This window comes from Puntigrus tetrazona, unplaced genomic scaffold (assembly GCF_018831695.1).
Source record: "Puntigrus tetrazona isolate hp1 unplaced genomic scaffold, ASM1883169v1 S000000846, whole genome shotgun sequence".
Taxonomy (NCBI): Eukaryota; Metazoa; Chordata; class Actinopteri; order Cypriniformes; family Cyprinidae; genus Puntigrus; species Puntigrus tetrazona.
In genome coordinates this window covers 868601-890968 of record NW_025048446.1, presented here as the reverse complement: position 1 = coordinate 890968, position 22368 = coordinate 868601, and the positions used below count along the sequence as shown (strand labels likewise).

At 36.9% G+C, this 22368-nt stretch overlaps 1 protein-coding gene across 2 annotated transcripts; it reads left to right on the top strand.

The window, feature by feature from the left end:
- Positions 1-1499: 1499 nt before the first annotated feature.
- On the top strand, positions 1500-21993 carry creb3l3b (cAMP responsive element binding protein 3-like 3b). 2 transcript variants are annotated; one of them, XM_043233521.1, is made up of 10 exons: positions 1500-1661; positions 6865-6975; positions 8277-8541; positions 10548-10678; positions 12043-12153; positions 12906-13012; positions 14379-14447; positions 16763-16847; positions 18786-18882; positions 20878-21993. In XM_043233521.1, exons 1-10 carry the CDS (start codon positions 1641-1643, stop codon positions 21126-21128), a joined length of 1248 nt encoding a protein of 415 aa, XP_043089456.1. In that variant the 5' UTR covers positions 1500-1640; the 3' UTR covers positions 21129-21993. The 2 variants fall into 2 exon arrangements, with proteins under 2 accessions (XP_043089456.1, XP_043089455.1); XM_043233520.1 differs by having other exon boundaries at positions 1501-1661; positions 10545-10678.
- The last annotated feature ends 375 nt before the right edge of the window (positions 21994-22368 follow it).

Here is a 22368-nt window from a genome sequence, read left to right as displayed (position 1 = left end):
TCAATATTTTAAGCTTTTAAGCCACGGGGGGGAATTCAGCCCTCGGCGGCAGTAGCCCGATTCAGTGGGAAAAAATGCCTTTGCTGATCACGAGTGGAGGATTATGAAAATATCAGCCACAGTTGAGGTGCAAAATTTGGAATAAATAATTCACATTTTATAATGAACTGGTTATCAATAGCTAATTTTGTTTTACCGCTTGCATGCCTCCCGTAGCATTTTCTCACGCCTTAGACAGACCGCTTGCATTCACGTGATCAGAAGTAATGGTGCCCCTTCCTGAGTATTAGTAGTATTTTCTTGTAAATCAATCTAATAATTGTTTTATTCAATATCATTTTTACAATATGAACATAAGTAGTTTAACTGTAATGTGTTTTGCGTCGCGAATCAGCTTGAATTTAAAATCGGTTCTGCTGATTGGCTGTTGATGTAGAAACTTGCACCTTAAAAGTATGCTCGATTTGTCATGAATAATCGCTGAGACATGCCTGGAGTTATGTAACACTATCTGTGTTTTCTTCTAATAAGCAGAACAATGTGCAGCCATTAGCCGTCTTATCCTCTGTGATAACAGCTGGGACAAACGCAGGATAAGCGTGCACTGATTGCACAGTTTAGTTTGAGTTTGCGTTTATCTGTGCGCCTCAGAACTCAGGTTAAGAATACACAGGTTCACACACAGGCAGCGTGCCGTTACTGCAAGAGGATTTCAGTAAGTTAATACACCGCAAGTCTACACAAACACGTGTTACCTCGTTGAGATTGTGAGCTCTCTTTAGTATCTCCCAGAGAGCAATGCGATGTAATCTGTCATTAAATATGCTGAAATAAGACCTTACAAGAAGCCTTATACAATAGCCAGACATCTCAAATAATCTATCCACGTTTATTTTTATGTCAGCTACTGATTTACGTTCATTTTTATCCATCTCTTAAAAAGATTCTTCGGTGAAACTTTTTTTTTTTGGGATTGGTGTATCACTTATGACACTGAAGATATATTCTTAAAGACGTAGTATTCTTGAAAATGAAACTTTTCTCATCCAAGGTCTTGCTCATCAGAACAGATCTGAAGAAATGTAGCATTATGTGACTTGCCGGCTATGAATGCTCTGCGGTGGATGGGTGCCGTCAGAATGAGAGTCAGATGAACAAATAAAAAAAAACATTTATACTTCTTGGATGGCCAGTAGGTGAAAAAACATACCTAAACATTATTTTTTACTATTCCTTTAAGTCTCTTGAGCAGTGGAATAGAAAGGTCTAGAAATACAATCTTCTCGCAGCTCCACTTAATTTACATTTCGACAGCGATGTCATCGTGTTGTCATGTTAATTTATTTTGATGAGATCATCATCATCATCATCATCATCATCATCATCTCGCTGATAAACAGAATGCAGATCCTCACAAGTGTGATTTAACCTGCCGGTCAAAGCCCTCTGACCACTAACTACACAACTGAATCATCGGCTCATTATCTGGAGTTTATCTGGAGATTCAACTTTGTCCTAGAACAGAGAACACATTCAGGAACACAGCTGTGAGGAGAATGGCACCACACTGACGCTCTCAGCTTTCTTCTCAGGATTTTAATCATTTTTGTATTTCTGTTGGTGATTCTAGCGCCTGGAACATGGCCCTGCTCTCAGACAAGGTGAAGTACTGCATTCCCTTTGCTTTTACTGTGGTTTTCATTGTTTGTGTCATATTGCAGTGGGGTCGTTATCAGGTAACAGTTACATTTCTATTTATTTTTTAAATATCATTTCATATGAAAAGGTTACTGGAGAACCAGCCCGCCTCAGACCCAAAGACTTAGGCTCAGGTTCAAAAGGGACTATCTGGGTGTATCCTCCAAAATATTGTTTATTATTCATATATTTTGAGTATATTGAGTATACTGATGGTACCTGCCAACTTTCACTTAATAATAAATTAATTTGATGACAAGTATAACTGATTTTTAAAAATAGCTTCAAAAAGATCAATAGTGTTAACATAATAAAATACTACGAATTAAAATGTCACTACAATGATTTATATATATATATATATATATATATATATATATATATATATATATATATATATATATATATATATATATATATAGATAAAAATCTAAGGAACCTAATGTTGATAAATGGGGACAATAAAATGTTTGACAATTTAATGAAAAACATTCAAAATCATTTGTCAGGTTTTATTTCAAATATTTATTTCATTACACCCTAAACAGAGTTCAGGATATCAAATAATATAAGTTATGGGGACACAACGTTTTGTTTGTTTGATTGCTTTTTTGGCACATGATCCCACAAAACAACCCAGAGAAAACGCTTGTGATATCTAACGCATGGTCTTGAGTGAAATTTGACGATTGGAGACATTCTTAAGATCTCTTACGAGTTATGTGTGAGACTAGAGCTACATTTAAACCCGTTTGCATCTCACTTGTTGAGAAAAAAAAAGAGCAAACTACTAGTTTGGGGTGTGGAAATGACAATAATGCAAACCCCATTTTTTCTAATTAGCCTACTATCTCGGCACGCACGTAATCAAGAATAAAACCCAAGGCTCATCTCCGAGTTTTAACAGCAGACCAGGCAGAGAAAGATCGACAGATCTGCGCAATTAGACAGAAATGTCGTAATTACCCGTGCGCGCTCTTCCGTGAGAGCTGTTTGATTACTTTGCCATCTATAACCTGATTTATTACAGCAATCAGTTCGTGCAAAACCTCCCAAATGGAATCGAAGTTTGGGCCTTGCTCTTTTGTTGTGTAAATGCCTTTTAGGTGTCTTAGATTAGTTTGACGACAAAGCGCAATTAAACGCGCCTGGCTCCGCTCTGGTTTGAGGAGCCTCACTCCGCCGATCTCCTTCCGTGTCCTCGAAACCGCCAGCTATGAAATCGTCTCGCGCTCTTTAGAGGTTGGCAAGTCAAGCGTAGCTTCGTGCGTAACTCTTCTGTGCCATTAGAGCAAGCCGTATAAAACTTTGCTCGGATGAGATACCTTATCTTGACTCCGAAAGCGCATGACCGCGGTGCAAAGTAGGGCGCCGAGGAATCACGTCAATGAAACACAAATAAACCGTCTGGAATGAAAACCAGGCTGAGGTTTAGATGTTCCCAATGGTGATGTTAAATTCACTGGAGAAATCGATCTGTTTTTGTATTAGACGCCTGCCACCACCTTCGCGTTCTTAGCTCTTGGTGTCACAGTTTTTGGTTTGCAGTATGGCTTTGTCATGCCAGATATCCCAAACTCGTGCGTCTAGATAGCGCATAAACGGCAGGGTAATAACAAAAACTCGCGGTGTAGATACGAAAAAAATTGATCATATGCACGTCAACACATTTCTTATCATATGCACGCCGAACAGGTGTGTGACATATATACGCTAAAGTCCATTTTCGAGCACAATACCACGAGTTTTCGTTTTCAAGGGTTTGGGCTGCAAATATCACACGTTTCCATAAGGAATCTGTCAATAAATCATATGCAACTCGTCTCAGATGTTTCTCAACGTAAACGACATTGAGGTCTCTTCTAACGCTTTTAAAACTCTTCTAAAATCTTTTATTGTAGACAGTTGATATTGAAGTAGGGTTCATAAATCGTAAAAAATGGCTCGACTGCTGTACTTACATAAAAAAAAAAGTACAGTGTACTTCCTGTTTCATATTGTATTGCAATGTATGTACATAAATGCATATCAGTTAAGGCCACATAATATAAATTGTGAGCTAAAGGAACTTAACACAATACAGACAAAATAGGGGAAATTATAAAAGTATCTGAATTGTACTATAAGTCTGTATTAAAGAGATCGCTATGAAATTAATACAACAGATAGAACAAATCATTTAATCATAATCAGAATTTGATGAAAGATATTTCACGATGAGTTCATATTTAGACTTTTGACCGCAGACTGTGATATCATCCGAACACAATATGAGACACCGCGACCAGTTGAGAAATGTTTTACCACAGCGTGTTTTTCAAAGGACAAATTTAATGGCAGGAGGTTGACAGTAAGCGAACATCTCCATTTTTATCTCTGAATAAATATCTCTATATTTAATCTAATTGCTGTTTGCAAAAAAGCAATTGAGATCAAAGATCGAAATGAGCTCATTTATGATTTTTATTCCTAAAGGCATTAATAAAATGGAGCAAGGGCTTATCTGCCGAGATAAAAAGAGGCGTTTTAGAAGTTTAGCATGAGAAAATGTTGCTAGAAATGTTAGAAGCATCATCGTGTCTGTCGGCTGAGCACAACAACTTAATGCATTTCTTCACAGATAGCTTATCAACCAAAACAAACTTAAACAGAAAAACCAATAAAACGGTGACTCTAAGCCTATTTCTGTTTCAGTCCACTGTGTGTGTGTGTGTGTGTGTGTGAGTGCAACTCTAACTGCTCCGGGTTCGAGTTTGCTTTCTCTGGCAGAAGGGTTTTTCACCCGCGGCTTTGGAATCACATCAAGATGTGGCTCATAGCGCGATATTCTTTTTCATTTGTATTTCTATTCTTTTCTGTGCCTTTAAAGTCTGCAGAGCTGATGGTGAGGCTCAAACGTCTTCATCGTTTCTCATCTTCAACCTGTCAGATGTGCTTCTGGGTCATGGGTTTTTGTGTCACTGTGCTCATTATATCAGGTGCATGGCCCGGTCACATGGACTCACGTTTATTTGTCATTCCCTGATATATCTGATGCTGTCCCGCTGGAGAGATGTTTCTGTCAGCTTCAAATGTCATGTTCTATGGGTGTTCTCTGTGCTACGGCGCTAATAATAACATTGCAGGCTTTTAAATCAATACTTTATGCCAGTGCAATGGACCTGGTTAAACTTTAACAGTCATTGCAGCTTCCTGCCTCATTCTTTATAAAGCGTGAAGGGATGTTTTACATTCAGGACCCCAGACATGCAGAAATAACAAAGACGTCTTCTGAGTGGTCACCATAGTTTTGCAGAGTGCTCTGGGTGCCTTATATTTATTGCAAAATAAAAAATGCTGTACTTTGTGTGCGTGGAAATGGGTTCTTTAGAGCACTAAAATGTTCTTTACATGAAGAAAATAATAGAGGAAGCAAAAATGGTTCGTCTTTGGCACTGAAATGACAACTTCCTTAAGCTTTTGAGAATGTAAAATGAGCCACTTAATCTCAAATGTGTCTTCTCTAGAGTTCTCAAGAAAGCCTAAAACTGCGCTCAGGCTTTGTAAGATACTCCGGGAAAGGCTATCCAACTTATTTTTTTATGTGCAAGGCTTCTGGACACTGAAAGGTTCTTTGGGGAAACAAAAATGGTTCTTATATGGCATTGTTTTTACAATTTAAAGCCCAAACTTAGAAACTTTGGACAGAAACACTGTGCACCGTATAAAAAGTAGTTTCAGCATTTGAGGGGAAATATGTGTTTAATTCAGAACTTTTTTTGATGCAAAGAACTGTTTTTAAAAGATTCCGTGCTTTAAAAGTGATGCATAGGACCTTATTAGTGTTATAAATAATTGTATTATAATATTATAGTTTTCATATTGTTTTTTACCATATATATGTCTGGTCTTATAGACATTTATTAAGGCTTTGCAAGAAAACATGGCAAGCCGTGTCAAAAATGCCTAGTTGACACCAAGTATGAATAAATGCATAAATAAAACACAAACGCAATATGGATGCAATGAAGATGCATTCAACTCGCAGTGAAATATCTTCACAGTTCTCTATAAAGTGAGTTTTTCGAGTGGTACTTTCTCTCTGCAGAAGATGTGGGCTGTGACAGTATCTGAAATTGAGTTTAGAGTTACAGTGCGTCTCTTTTAATTCCGAATAATGTTTGTGAAAGTCAAAAGTAGCCCGAGCCCTTCACAGTGCTAAAAAGTAATAAAAGGTAACTCAAGTAATATTTTAAAACAACAGTATCATAAATGTAATATGTATGTTACTGACAGATAGCTGAGAAGAGGAGTGTACTCAGCTCATAAATGTTTACAAAAATTATATACACAAATATACATATATGTTGAGAGTGTGTCGACAGGTTGTGTAATTTAACAGTTGAGCTCCAAATATCAATAATGAGATGCTCTGACAGATATGAGATAAGATTAAAATTTAAGAACTCTAAACTGTAACAATCAATCATTTCAGAATAAAAGAGCTCTTCAGGATGATTTGGTTCTATGTACAACAAAAAAAGGTTCTTTATTGGCATCGAGGGCTTCATGAAGAACCTTTAACATCCCTGGAAAGTGTTTTATACTGAAAAACCTTTCAGGTACAAAATCGTCTTTACATTAAGTAAAATTGGTACTTAAAAAAAAAGCCCATTTAAAGAACCCTCTTTTCGTAGAGATTAGGATTATCTGGCAACGTGTAAAATATAAACGGTGTGAAACGTGAAGATCCCGCTTTCCCGAGGTTTGACCCACAGTTAACTGTATAAAAGCCAGCCCGATCTCATGGCAATTCATATGAATTCATACAACCTCACTTGTACAAATTAATATGATTTTTGCTAAATCATATGTATTTTAATAGTGTAGTTTAACCTACAACTAACCCCGCCCCTAAACCTACCTGTCACTGGGGTTTTAGACGTAATATTAATATGACTTGGTCGTGAGACTGTGTTGGAAAAGCCCTTGTCCTCAGTGTGGAAATCACAAAGCCGACCAGTATGTTGTTCTGATGTGTGGATGGTATCTTAATAAAACTGTGGGAACTGCATAATTGTGTAGTCAACCGGGTAACTTTACAGTAATTTATGATGTTTAACGTGCAAAAATGTTTGTTTTTGTCCCCCATTTCCTCCAACTTCTCACCTCTCCTCTGTATCTCAGGCTTACTCTGGGATTGAACTCCTAGACCTGCTCCTCGAGCCTCATAAGGTCCCTCATATAGAGAGCAATGGTGACCATGGCAACCCCGCGTGGTCAGTCACAGATCAAAGAGTAAGTAAACCGCTATTTGATATCTGTGACCTGAGTTTATGTGATGAATCGCAAGACAACCTTCCTGCTGAGAGCATGCTGAGAACATTTTATTTTTAGTTATTTTAACTCGGTTAATTAATGAAACACCCTGAAAGGCTTCCTGTAAACACAGTGACAGCATATTAAGTGCCTGACCCAAATTTATCCGTCAACTTGTGTGTGTGTGTGTGCGTGTGTTTGTGTCCGATATGACACCGTGTTTGTGTGTGTGTGTGTGTGTGTGTATCAGACGCTGTATTTGTTTGATGAAAAATGCAGCAAAAACAGTAATATTGAGAAATATTGTTGCAATTAAAAAGTATGGATATTTCTTAAAATGTCATTTATTTCTGTGATTCAAAGCAGAATTAACAGCATCACTACTTTAATCTTTAGTGTTACACGATCCTTTAGAAATTATTTAACAGTATGACAATTACAAAAAACAAATTACTTAACTCAAACTTTTATATGGTAGTTTGTAACTGCTTAAAATTGATATGTAATTGCATCAGGACTGTTTTCATGTTTTAATTTCCCTTGAAATGTGCAGTTACATCAGGGAAATAGATCAATGTCATAGTTGGTTAGGTCAATTTGTTGAAGCTGCCATTAGCACATACTAACAAGTTCGTAAAGCAGAAAACGTGTAGGCCGAAGATTTTGAGAATTTATGTATTTCATTTCCATATTAATGACTATGATAAAGATTGTCATTTAGGCAAGCCGACAAAATGCAAACCGGCAAAATTCAAATAAATACAATATTTCAATCAAAATATGTATTCTAAATAATATATAAATATTCAACACATTTGTTAAAAAGTTTGAATTGTTTTTAGAGTGGCGTTTTATTGTGGCCAGCCCAAGGCAAAAACAAAAACGTTGCATTTAAAAAAAGTATATATATATATATATATATATATATATATATATATATATATATATATATATATATATATATATATATATATATATATATATATATATATATATATTCATAGATCGATAATTTAGTTCAGAGACACAAAAGGCATTTGAAATATTCTCATGTGTGTGTTTTTGTTTGTTCATCATGGATTTTTGCATGTGAGTCACACATAAGATAATTGTTTTGTTTATAGAGTAAATATATATCCAAATATGAAAGTATTTTCTTAGGCGCAATTTTTTTAAATGTAACATAATGACATAATGTAACATAGACGCAAAAGGCAACGCATGCAATGACTCATCTGAAATATTGATTGTGTTTTAGTCATGTATGCCTGTTCCTGCAGATTCTGTGTCACGGTGAAGGTGCTGTCGATAACTTCCTGGACTCCCTGTTGCAAGCGTCCGATGGCGTGTCCCAGCCCTGCTCTCCCCTCTGGGTCCCTTCACCCTCTGACAGCGGAATCAGTGACGACACCCCCTCGGACCACCTGGACAGCCCGCCGTTTGACACGGTCTTCCTCCCGCAGCTTCCTCATCTTCTTCCTCAGCACCTTCAGCAGAAGAACGCACCCGCCGCATGCACAGAGCCTGATATCTCCATCGATCTGGGTGAGATTTCACTCCGCAAACAGTTACTAAACACTTGAAAATGAAAATGTCTTACTGTCATTAATCACTTACCCCCATGCCGTTTCAAACCCTTAAACGCTTAGCTTGTTTAAAATGTTTGAATGAAAACCGGGAGGCTTGTGACTCTCCCATTGACTGCCAAGTAATAAACACTGTCAAGGTCCAGAATAGTATGAAAGACATTTTCAGAATAGTCCACCTGCCATCAGCGTCTCTACTGTAATTTTATAAAGATACGAGAATACTTTTTGCATTTATTTAAATGTGTATTCAAATAGGTTAATTAGAGTAACTAGGTAACTCTGTAAGAAAACAGAATTTATTATTTTTTTTCTGTTCAGGTACATATTGTTCCAAGTGTACTTACCTCTATAGCTCATACTGATTCTCACTTCACTGAGTAATTTTCTGCAATCCACAGACAAACATTTTGTCGATCTCGGTTAGCCTGAGATTCATGAATCTTGATTAACCGATATTGACTTGCTTCAAAATAAGGCGAAATCGCAAGCTATCTCAAATAATGTGGGGATTGGATGGGTTTCCATTTATTCCTTTTATCATAAAAGCCTGTAGGGTCCGCTAAACCATCAGAACACATAATAGACTTCCAAAGCTTTCAGAGTTCAAAGCTTGAGGAAATGCAGTAAACAACTGCTAACCCGAGCAGAGTCCAAACGAATGGCAGGTGAAGCCTGTGATCTTCCAGAAGAAGCAGGCTGTAATAACTGAGTTTTACTTAATGCTCCGCTAATGCAGGACTGAGGTTACAAGAACTCCCAGCGATCGCAAAAGCTGAAAATGTGATTTCAAAAATGACATATATCAGATTCAATCAGATTATTCAGAATGCTGATACCAAAGGAATCTCTTCCAACTAATGCTATGCAGGGAGCCCCTCTCATTTAGCACACAATAGAGGTTCACATTAACAACATTAACAACTATTAGTTAATATATGTAACATATGTAATGTTCCTGCTGTAACTTGTCATGCATAAGCGTAACTACAGCGTCGTCACGCCACATTTCAGAGTGTTAAAATGGCATTCATTGCCAGAATTTTGCAACAAAATGTGCATGATTCGAAAGCTTAGACTTTGTTTTGGAAAAACAGAAAAGCGGTTTGTGATTATTGGATGAGAGATGTAGAGGAAGAGCCCTTGAAATGTGTTCTTTGCCGGGTGTAGGGCATTCCTGGAAATCCCTCGGTGAAGGGAATGATCAAATGTTACCTTATTTACTTTTAAATGTGCATTACATTAAAATAAAGACAAACTTATATTTGAATGCAAAGTCAAAATCAAACACCCAAAACTCACAGGCAGAAAACACTTCCATGAAGTGACCATCTCATGTTCCCTTACTTCACAGTTCTCTCCAAGGGTCCGAACATATATTTAGAAAATTTGCCATTTTCCTTCAAACAAGTTGCATCCTGTCACATTTTTTCCACCCCTTTTTGACTGAGAGAATATAATCAGCCCAGATCACTGGCTGTTTTTAAACAATTAGTGATTATATTATTAGCTATACATTGGCGCATCCCTACTAACAATCACGCAGAATAGCACCAACCACATAGCGCTACACCCAAAATGTCTTAAAACTTCCCATTGGTGCCTTTCCCAAAAGCAGCTATGATAAGTTTCATTCTTACCAATAAAGTTCAACCACAGTCAACCATAGTTAGCTAAAGATGCCTTACGGACCGTAGAGCGGTAGCACCCAAATAGTAATGTGCATGCTAACAACCATCAGAACATCTTAGCAACCACCTAAAAACACTCACACGCAAAAAAAACCTAAACTATTAACCGTGTATAAATGTGCTGAGAACACAGCAACACTTTAAAAAGCACCAGCACACCATCTACCACTAACAAGCACTCAGAAAATGAAAGATCTTTGTTGTCTGTTGGTCATAGTGTGACGTAAATGCATTTTGTGTGTGTGTGTGTGTGTGTGTGTTGTGCGCGCAGCAGACTGGGAGGCCTGTCTGTTCTCTGAAGGTCTGACACACTCTCAGTATACATCAGCAGAGCCGGGAACTCAACCAGCCACCGTTTACCAGCTCAGCGTAAAAGACCTGCTGCTCTCCAACATGGGAGAAGCGGTGAGTGCTGAGAGAACACACACAGACACCACGCCGCGTACGTGACTCAACCGCTCTGCTGTGACATTCAGCGCGAGACGTACAGCTAGTGTGACATCCACACGGATGCTAATGACAACCGGTGGAGGAGAGACGGAGAGAGCGGAGGAGACGTCAGACTTCATACCGGAAAACAGCAGATGCGGAAGAACTCAGGAAGATGTACACGAAAGAGAAAAAGAAAACGCTACCTCCCGAAAACCTAGACAATGTTTAGGTTAAAAAAACAGTGTAGGATGAACCTAATAAATTGCAAAGAAAAGACGAGCGAGACACTGAACTAAATTACATTTTTAAGTAGAAAGACTGAAGTAGCAAAAGATCTTCGCATTCCCAGAATGCAATGCAACAAGCAGTTTCCACAAATAGTATGATTTAGCAGGTTGATTAACGATTATAAAATGCAACAGCGATAATAACCAGAAAGGTTTCTTGAGCAGCACATTATCGTAATAAAAGGATGACTAGAGTAATGATGCTGAAGATCGAGCACAATAAATTACATTTTGCAATATATATCAACAAAAAAGTGCAATGATATTTAATGATATCACTGTTTATATTGCATCGTTCGAATAAATGCAGCATACGTTTTTTTGCACTTCCGTTTGCACATATAAACATAAAGAATGCAGGTGTCCCGGGAGCATTTAATAAAAGCTTTTAGCTTAAAAACTCTGGGATGCGATGCTGAAAATGCACCCTAATACCCGAAGATAAATTAAAAAATCTAAAAGCACGCACACGGTGCATGTGAAGGGATTCATGCAATGCTGCTAATATTATTTATGTATTATATATCATTGAAATATTATTTATATAGTCGATCGCTACTTTCCAGCATACACCACACCCATCAGGTAAGGGTATTGTTGGCGGTGGAAATGCACAGCGAGGCAGCTCAATAGTGTTTTTTGAACAGATAAAACCGTGTTTAGAACAGAGTGGGCTATGTTTTCGATCAAACAGCTCTTCATGTAGCGCAGCGGTAATGACTTTGACCCGTAAACATTCCCGGGCATCACCAAGCACAATAGCAGGCCTGATAGCGCTTTAATACCTCCACGGCTGCCGCTTCAGTGCTTGGCTTGATGCCGCATTGAGCCATTGATGTATATGCCGCGATGTACGCTGCAAGCGAGCAGATGTACGCGTGCAGCATTTTCCCGAACGCCTGAGTCTGAAAGGATTTGTCGTCTTTATGCAGCAGAGGGAAACCGATGCTCTAAATAGAGTCTCCACTAGCGATATCCGCGACCGCTCTCAAAAGAAATAATTACAACAAATTTCAAAGAACATGAAACGAAATGTGCTTCTGTGTCTAGTCGAAACCCTCCGCCCAGCAATCCCAGCAAGAACTGATCCTCAATGAAGATGAGAAGAAACTTTTAGCCAAGGAAGGAGTCAGTCTTCCCAGCCAACTGCCACTTAACAAGGTATGTTAAAGACTTAAAGCACTATCTGAAACCCTGCTAAACTCGCTAATAATAACTCAGCCAAACCTCAACCTCAAAAGGCAGGGTTTCCCCTGCAGCCAAATTTGCAAATAAAAGCCACATTTGAAAAAAAAACAATGCTATCAATAAGTTGTTTCTCCAGTTAAAAATCAGTCTCGTCTGAATCAGGAGAGAAATATGCAGCGTTTACAAGCCGAAACAGGTTTAACCAAATATGCGACTGGAGGAAGCGTTATTGTGCAAATGACGGATTAAATAATGTCTTGATGGTTTGGTTTTTACAAACATGCAGCTTTTTGCTTAACAAGATGTTAACTGCTGGACTGGAGTCGTGTGGATATCTTGCATTGCACCCCTTTGGTGTATCTAAAGTATTCGAGGTATAAAGCATCTCTCAAAACATCAAATAACCACTTGTAATATCGTCTCTCACACACACACATTTACTGCACGGAGTCTGCTTAGACATCACCAAAGAGAAAAGAGGCTTTTACAGAGGCCGAGATGAATGAAGTCGGTGATGAAAGACACCTCTCGTTGAAATACCACCTCCCTTTCAGCAGCAGGGGGGTTAGGATATTGGATAATGACAAGATTAGGCTGATCTCATTCGACGCACTTGTTGCCTGAGGTTTCGGACCAAATGAAAGCCATTTCTGAAACGTGGCCCTCTCGTTTGAAGACGAACTCACCTTAACGTTTTGTCTGGCCTGCTCTCCCGGTTTTCTTAGTACGAAGAAAAGATTTTGAAGAAGATTCGGAGGAAGATCCGCAACAAGCAGTCGGCGCAGGAGAGCCGTAAGAAAAAGAAGGAATATATAGATGGACTGGAGGACAGGTGATTATGAACCTGCGTATATACATACATCATAACATCAAATTGCACACATAAACATACATATATATGACAACACGAATTAGCTTTTTAAAGATTTTTATGCATTAAATTGACAGGAAAACTATTTTTGCCTTCTGTGTGAAGGCTTCTGTTTCTGTTGCTCTTTTGAACTTTCTATTTATTAAAATATGTATCAGGCTTACCACAGAAAGCAGCATATGAAAATGACTCCTGAAGGATCATGTGACACTGAAAACTAGTAATGAGGCTGAAAATTCAGATTTGCGTCACAGGAATAAATTACGTTTAAACATATATCCGTACAGAAGTCATATATTTTATACAGCAATACTATTTCACAGATTTTAAAGTTTTTACTGTATTTTTGATTAAATAAATTCAGCCTTGTTGAGCAGATTTAATGTAACTGTGCTGGCCCCAAATCGATGAATGGTAATTTCCATTGTGAGCCGCTGTACAGTGTGTTCCTGACTAAAAGCATTCACCTCAGATGTGGTACAAATAAACAGTTTGACCGAATGAATGAATACGACATCAAAGAAAAACTCATTAAGTGAACTTGCAGTAAAAGTTGAAATCGAGGTCGAAAGTCATTAAAAATCCAGGCTCGAACTTATCTTAACTTAGGATCAAAGGAATCGAATATCCTCCGAGAGTCTGGAGAAATTATTTAGAACACAGCGCTGCACAAAATTCAGGCATGAAATTGCCCTTTAAGGAAGAGCCCGTGGGTTTATCTGTCCAAAGGACAAACTCATTTCACAGCCGGCGCTGCAGTCACTAAAAGCAACCAAATCCATCTCGCTGTTTTTTATTCACACATTCACAAATCGGCGGCGCGAACGTCACCGTCGGATGCTAACAAACGCCTGTGGGATTGTACGGACCTCTCACAAAAAAGCTTCGGATTTTGTCATGAAAAAAAAAAAAAAAAAAATCAGCACAGAACATTCTAAGCTAGTAAGTTTTATTCAGTCCTGAAACAGACTTTCAGCGTTAAAATCAGTTATAGCTTTACTTAGTTAACATATATTCCCATTTTTATTGGTTTATGGGCATGACCTGGACATAATGCTTTATTAGATTCTGTCTTTAGAGCCTCTCTGCAGTCTATAAATCTAGCTCATTTGTCTCTCGTTCATGAGAACAACTGAACCAACAGTTATTATTGAATTATCATCTGATGTAATTAATCCATTCAGCACCACACGGACTATTCAGGGAGTGTTCGTGTGTATACGGACACCTGCTGTGAAAGACAGTGTGTGTGTGTGTGTGTGTGTTTGGGAGTGTTTGGAGGTCAGATTTATCACTGTGAGTAATTGGCCAATATACTCTGGTCTAGGATGGCTGCCTGCAGCTCTCAGAATCTGGAATTACAGAGGAAAGTCCTCCAGCTGGAGAAGACCAACACGTAAGTCCCGTTTTACAACGATATCGGATCCGCTTTGACGGCGCTATGAATCTCAACTGGTTTCGCTTCAGGATCTGGATACACATTGGACATCACATTGCGGCCCATCGCGGTATTGAAACTGCTTGGCGCACAAAAAGTTTCCTTAAAATTAAATTAAACAATCAGTCTATTTATGTCAGTATTGTTCTGCCATTTTGGCTAGCTTCTACCATTTTCTGAGTTAAAATACCATAAAATTTGATTTGTATGATCATGATGATGATATTAGAACCGCGCAAGATATAGGTAGATGCTTATTGTCGTTTGCATTTGCTTTTGCGCACTGCTTTCCCTTCTGAGGTTATCACATTTAATCGCATTTTTACATGCATTTTGAATCACTTTGTGTAATTATAATGAATGAAATCAAATGGACATGCATTTGTGATTTCAGAAGAAACTAATGCAAGATTAATTGCATCCCAAAAAGTTTTTGTTCATGTAATATATTTGTGTGTGTACTGTGTATATGTATTATGTATATACAAATACACAAATACAGAATATATATATATATATATATATATATATATATATATATATATATATATATATATATATATATATATATATATATAAACTTATCTTTCTTAATTATATGCATGATTTTGTGTAATAATAAATATACACATAATGTGTATATTTATTATTATTTATATATATATATATATATATATATATATATATATATATATATATATATATATATATATATACACACACACACACATATATATTATTGTGCAACCAAATTTTGGATGCAATTAATCACAATTATTCATTTAACGGCACTAAAAAAAAGATCAAATTGAATAGAAACATCATGAACATGGTGACCCATCAGTTGAGATCCACTGCTGTAAAACATGAACTGTAGGTTTATAACCATTCAAACTAGCTCTTTAATTCTACTACACACCCGACCCTCATAAAAATCTAATTCCATTATGAGACTCATTTACGAAAGCGTCTCTTCTCTCAGTCTTTTATTGGTTATTTTACAGTCTATTTAACATGCTATAAAATCAGCTATCAAATTTAAAGGGAAAATCGAGTGCAAATAAACATAAAATAGCACAATAAACCATGATCAGCGGTGCATTATAATGACCACATTTTCACCACAAGAAAATGTGTTTTTAATGTGTATAAAAGACACCATCATTTCTTTCACTCCAAAGCCAGCACTGTTAGATATTTTTGCATCACAAAAGACCATGGCTTATTGTTCTCATAGCTGTTTTTTAATGTTTTTTATAACCACAGTGACCCTAAGTAACTTTTTATTAATGCATCATGAAACCACGTTGCTGATTTACTCAAAATGACTAATCTAAGCCTATAATAATTATTATTATTCATATTTTAAAGTTGTCAGGACTTCCGTCATTAGTCCGTGCATGCAATTAAAGGAATAGTTCACCCGATATTAAAAATTCTGTCGTCATTTGCATCATCCTTGCGACGCCCATTATAAAAACAAAAATTAATCTTTGTAGAGCATTTTTGCTGTGCATTCACTAACAATGTTTACGCTAATCTATAAAACTGATAGACTACTGCATTGATCTATATAATGCAAATATATAGTTAACGCTGTTATTCGATATGAATATCATATTATGTCTTAAGTAAGCGCCGGTGAACTTTCAAAATGCAAACAACTGTGGACAGAAATAGATATTTTTTGTCAGATACTCGACTTTATTTCGTGGAGCCGAAGCACAACTTGCGTCACGACCAGAAAAAAAAAAAAAAAAAAAAAAAAAAGCTCGCGTTTTCATGCTAACAACCGCTAGAGGACCGAAAGTTACATTCATTAAGTGGTTCTCAATGCATCATAATTTTCAGTTCCATATTAAGTTAAACGACAATACATGACAATACTTTAAAAATAAGATTTTCGGATCAAGTGAGTGTCTATATACCTATCCATTTATCAATCCGAATTTATTCAGAATATCAGCATGATGTTTTTTGACTCTTTGAGGATACTTGACTGATCCTTTTGGCTCCGAATTAACAGCATCTTGAGGAATATATTGATGAGCTAGAAGCATCTGGGTTGATGGATTGAACTTCAAAATGATTTGAACCCTACTGACATTTTCAAAACACTTTTGCAGCGCTGTGAAATCCTCCCACGTGCTGCATATCTGTCCTTAGATGAAGCCGTTCCCTTTTAAAGCGAGACTCTGTACTTTGCACTTCTAAAGTTCCATTACCGCTTCTTCTGACTCGGAGCGCACTCTCTCCATCTATCTGTGTGTCAGGTCTCTGATGGAGCAGTTACGCCGGCTACAGTCTCTGGTGATGAACGGATCCAGTAAACCTGCTCAGACGGGAACCTGCATCCTGGTAAGACGACAGCACGGGAGGAGGAGCCTAAGAAAGGAAAAGAAACGAAGGAAGGAAGCTCCAAGCTTTGAAGGAATCTGCTCCAGGCATTTTTAGAACTGAAGCACAATCAAAGTCAAGCTTCAAAGTGAACACTTGCAGAAGAGGTAGAAAAAGGAGGAAAGTAAATGTTGGGTGACACGTGGGCCAGAGTAGAGAGAGATTTCTGCGGTGTCGTCAGCATTACTTAATTAACTCGCTCTTCTTCTTTATTACAACTGATTACATCAGGGACTGATCTCACTGCCACTTTCCGGAAGAGCTTAACAATGTCTCAAAACTTTGCACAGATTTTACAGGGTAGAGTCTGCAGCAACAAGTCAGACACTTTTCTGAAGACTTCAAAGAGCTCAGTGGAAAATGTGAAAAAAAAAGTAATAATAATTACAAAATAACTGGAAAGTACTTTTTAAAAAATTATGTAGATTTATATATATTTGTATTGTTTTCTAAAACTATACTTATATACTTATAAGTACTTACAAAATATAATTTTTAAATAATTTTATTAGAAATATTTTTAAAATAAATTGTAATATATTTTTAATATAATTATATTTTATATTATATTTTATCTTATATATATATATATGTATATATATGTATATATATATATATATATATATATATATATATATATATATATATATATATATGTGTGTGTGTGTGTGTGTGTGTGTGTATGAGATATAAATATAATTACAAAATATACAAAATATAATTATATTAAAAATATATATTAAAAAGTATTTAAAAATTATATATATATATATATATATATAATTAAATTATTTAATATTTTAATTTAATATAATTTTTTTAATTTTTTTTTATTATTACATTAACATTTTATTAAAATGATCTGAGACACTCCTGACACTCAAAGAAAATAACCAAAAAAACAACAATCAGTAATGTTTTGTGATCTCTCCGCTCTGCATAAGCATTTCATATTCTCTGTCGACAATTACATTCTCTTTCATTAATAAATCCTAGCTTGAATCTCTCCCTCGAGCAGACGAATGAATCATTTCAAAAGTGCGGCACCGGGAGGGTGTTCGAATTAAAATGAACAGACGCCATGAAGATAAATGAAGCGGATTGTCTGGATATTACAATACTGCTGACGTGTGTACAGAGCAGACTTTCTGATTTACAGCATCTCAAAAACACGTTTAGGAAGGAAAAAAGTTTAATAGGAAACAAGGAAAGGGGGGAGACAAGAAGGTAGGGTGAAAAATACAGCATTAACAAAGGAATAAATGAAAGGACTATTATAATTATAAGTTTTTTAACGTTAAGAGTAAAAAATGTATACTTTTATTCAGCAAGGATGCATCAAATTGTTCAAAAGTGAAGGTAAAGACATGTATGATAAAATAATGCAGTTCATTTGAACTTTCTGTTCAACAAAGAATCCAGAAAAAACAAAAAACCAAAAAACTTTGAAGCAGCACAACCGATTTCATAATTCATAACAATCAGAAATATTTGTTGAGCAGCAAATCAGCATATTAGAATGATTTCTATAGGAAACTAAGGACTGATGCTGAAAATTCAATCTCGCATCACAGGAGTAAATTAGCTTTGAAATATATTCAAATAAAATAGTTATTAGTTAAAATTGGTCTTGAAATGTACATTACAACAAAATGATTTGAAGTTTTCTCAGTCAATATATATTGCGAAATTGCTGACCTAAGTAAATAACATCCTTGCTTTTCTGCATCTTTTTCTCTTTCCTGTGCATGTAGTGGAAAGAGAAGGCGAATGAGGATGATGATTATAATGAAAGTGTTGATTGGAACAAGCCGTTTAAAGGATGTAGGTCATCAGCTGACCCATATAGCGGGACTTGAATGTTTACTTCCTCTCGTTTAATAGTCCTTTTTTTCCTAGGTGCTGGTCATCTCTTTCTCTCTCATTCTCATCCCGAGCCTCCAGCCCATCTCACACCGGAGGGCCACTGACCCCGGAGACTTCAGCGGCGCGAAAGGTCAGTCAACATCGACGTGAAAAGCACAGCAGATAAGCGTCGTAAAAGCATCACATTATGCTTCTGGATGCATTTCAGAAAACTGTGTAACTATACCAGTCATCTGAGGCGTACACTGACTAAAAAGGTCATTATATATATATATAAGCTGCATAACTCAGACACTGCACGTCGAGGTGTAACCTGATTTGTATTCAGGTTTTCGTTAACAGGTCAAAGTCTCACGGGAGGCTGCAGCATTGAGATGAACAGACAATTTATAGCTCGCATTCGAACGCTTCTGTACTTTCTGAGCGGTGACAGCAGTAAGAAAGCAACGGGGTCACGGCTGTCAGACGGTATATATACGACGCAAGTATTTTTTTTTTCATGCGCCGCAACTTTTCTTCGCAACCCGCGTTTGACCTTTCTCGTACTCCGCTTGGTTTAACCTCCGAGAGAGTTGGCTTCACCGTCCGCTTGCTCTCGACTAAACAAGGTCAGGCGGGAGACGCTGAAAGCCTTTGGGCAGTGTTTCAGTGCAGTCCTTTGCTGGCATTTTAAAGCAGGAGTTGTCGGATTGGGGCGTTCTGGGGGTCCATGGAAAACGGGACTGAAAAATGACTGAGAAATGTTTTCTGTAGTATCGGAGAGAAAGGGATACGGTCAACTTATATACATCGCACAAGTCGAATTTGAATTAAATGAAAGGATTTTGAATCGTGCGAGATTTACAATAGATGACCAAACAGAAAAGTGTACAGTTTTATGGTGGATTGTGTTTACCGACAGTGGTTTTTGGAAGTATTCCTGAGCCCATTTAGCCCATTCAGTGACAGAATCACGCAGATAAGTGAAGCCTTTATAATTTCACATTTAAGAACGTTGTTTTTCGAAGTGTTCCACAATCTTTTTACACACTCTTTGACAGATTGGAAAGCCTCTGGCCATCTTTACTTCTGAGAGACTTTTATAGCTAATCGTGTTACAGATCTGATGATAATTAACTTGAAAAGTTGCTAGTTGTGCTCCCAGCTGAATCTTTTCAAAAGTTCTCGCATTAGCCCTTTGTTTCCCTCATGCCGTCGTTTTTGAGACCTGCAGCAGGCATCAAATTTGATATGAGCTCATTTGGTGATAGCTGTGTAAAATATCTCCGTTTAAACATTTATGTTCTTTATGTTCTATTATAAAATATTGCCGCATGTGATTTGAAAGCGTTTCTTAAATATCCTAACATTTTCAGAATTTGGTTTGTAACATTTTAATAAAATATTAATTGATTATTCATTTTATGCATTTTAAATACAGTGCAAATAATTGTACATCAAAGAACATACAACATACACACAGACTCCAAATCTTTATATACAATTATATTTTATACGATGTGGAAAACATATTAGAAACACTACATAAGCTTAACTAGATTAATATATATATATATATATATATATATATATATATATATATATATTTTAAAAAAACTTTCTAGATTGACAGTCTCAATCATTTTAATTTTGTAAAAGAATATGTTATTATTTGCTTTTAATACTGTTTTCTTCTCGCACAATCTGGGTCTTTAAAAAAGTTTTTTAAGCAATATTTGGAGTCAGTGACATCCAAAAGTTTTAAAGAACCTAGAAACCATAACACAGATCTGAAGAACCCATGAACCTCACACAGAACATTGTTCAGCCAAAAATGGGTTTTTAATAAGGAAATTATAGCTAGAGCTTAAAAGGGTTCAACCGAAGAACCTTATTTTCGCTCAAATATTATTTATTCATCCTCATGAGTAAATGATGATAGAAATAACCTTGAAGAGTGCTGCATGTATGATGGTACATGCTGTTCTTTTATTAAACGATAATGTATTTTCATACTTGAACTGCTCTTGGGGGGGTGTTTAAAAAGAAAACACAGAATATGCAGCGGTGAGTCACCGTGTCCAGATTGAGAAGATGGAGCGACTCAGTACAAGGTCTGTTTTCACTCTTCCCCTTTCTCCTGCAGTTCAGTCCAGGTCACTGCGTTCAGTGATGGAGGTCTACAGCGTCCAGCCCGGCTACTCGGTCGACAGGGATGTGGACGCGTCCCCCTCGTCTCCTCACGGAAAGCATCGGCTCCGACCCGAGTACGCCGACATGGACCCTCTGCATCACAACCACAGCCACAGAGACAGAGAGCATCATCACAGAGATCCCGTCACGGGCCACGCCTCCGCACTGGGGTGGATAACGCATCATGAGAAAGACGGGAAGTGATGTCACGGGTTGGCGCGCATTGTAGCAGACGCTCGACCAAGGCATCGCCGCTCAGGACGTTGCTGACACGAAAAGCGGCCCACAGCTGTTTGGTTTGCTTGTATGTGGCATGCAGGTGCAGGTTTATCTGAATAGATCACACTGCAATAACAGACTGGAGCTGTAAAAATATGTTGCGAAAAGCATTTTTAGTTTACTTGCAAATGATGCACCTTATTGTAAGAGTACTGTAGGAAGGTTTCATGCGAATACAGTAACTTGGCAAATTTAACGCCCGTTTCATCCTCAAGCGTTCATTGCTTGAACATGAATCGTTTCCAGCATCGTGCAAAGATTTGTTGCAAGTACCCTGGCAAATCGTTTCCATCTCAAGTGTTCATTGCAGCAGCATTTGTAAACATTTGACCACGCCATCGCAGCTCAATACGTATGGAAAAAAGATTTGAACCCTGACTGTCATCCTCAAGTTCATCGCATTCATTTCTGGAAGCGTTTGGCTATGATATTGCAGCTCATTCCTGCTAAAAAACTGCCACAGACAGGAATCTGATCGACATGCAAAGCAAACAACCACAGTCAGTTTTGGCATTTAGGTTTGGGTATATCTAAATAGGCTATGCCGTAGGAATATATTGCAGGCAAAGGTTGTACAGAAAACAACAAAATTGAATACAATAAAGTAAAATGTTGAAAAAAAAAAAATCTCCCAAAACAAATCACAGATGCACAAATGACTGCAGAATGTTCTAAAAAGATTTTATGCAACGAAGCTGACTAATCTAGTTATTAGTCCTCAAACGTTCATTTTATCAACATTTGTAAGCATTTGAATTTAAATCTTGAAATAAACTCTTAAAACTTGGCATTTAAATGTGGCTTTATCTGAATAGATCATACCAATAAAACAGACAAGAATTGAAAAACACAGCATGCAAACACACATACACACACACACACACACACACACACACACACACACACACACACACACACACAAATAGTACAAAAAACATACACACAAAAATAGTATAGAGTAAAATGTTTTATCTACATTCTATTTTATCTACATTCTATACCACATAATGTAATGGAAAAGTAATATAAATAATAGTACAGAAAAGCAATAAAATATTGCTGGTTTATCTGAATAGGTTACACCAAAATAAACTGAAATGGAAAAATAATAATATAAAAAATTATGCAGACTATGCAAAGTATGCACATGAAACAAAAAAAAAAA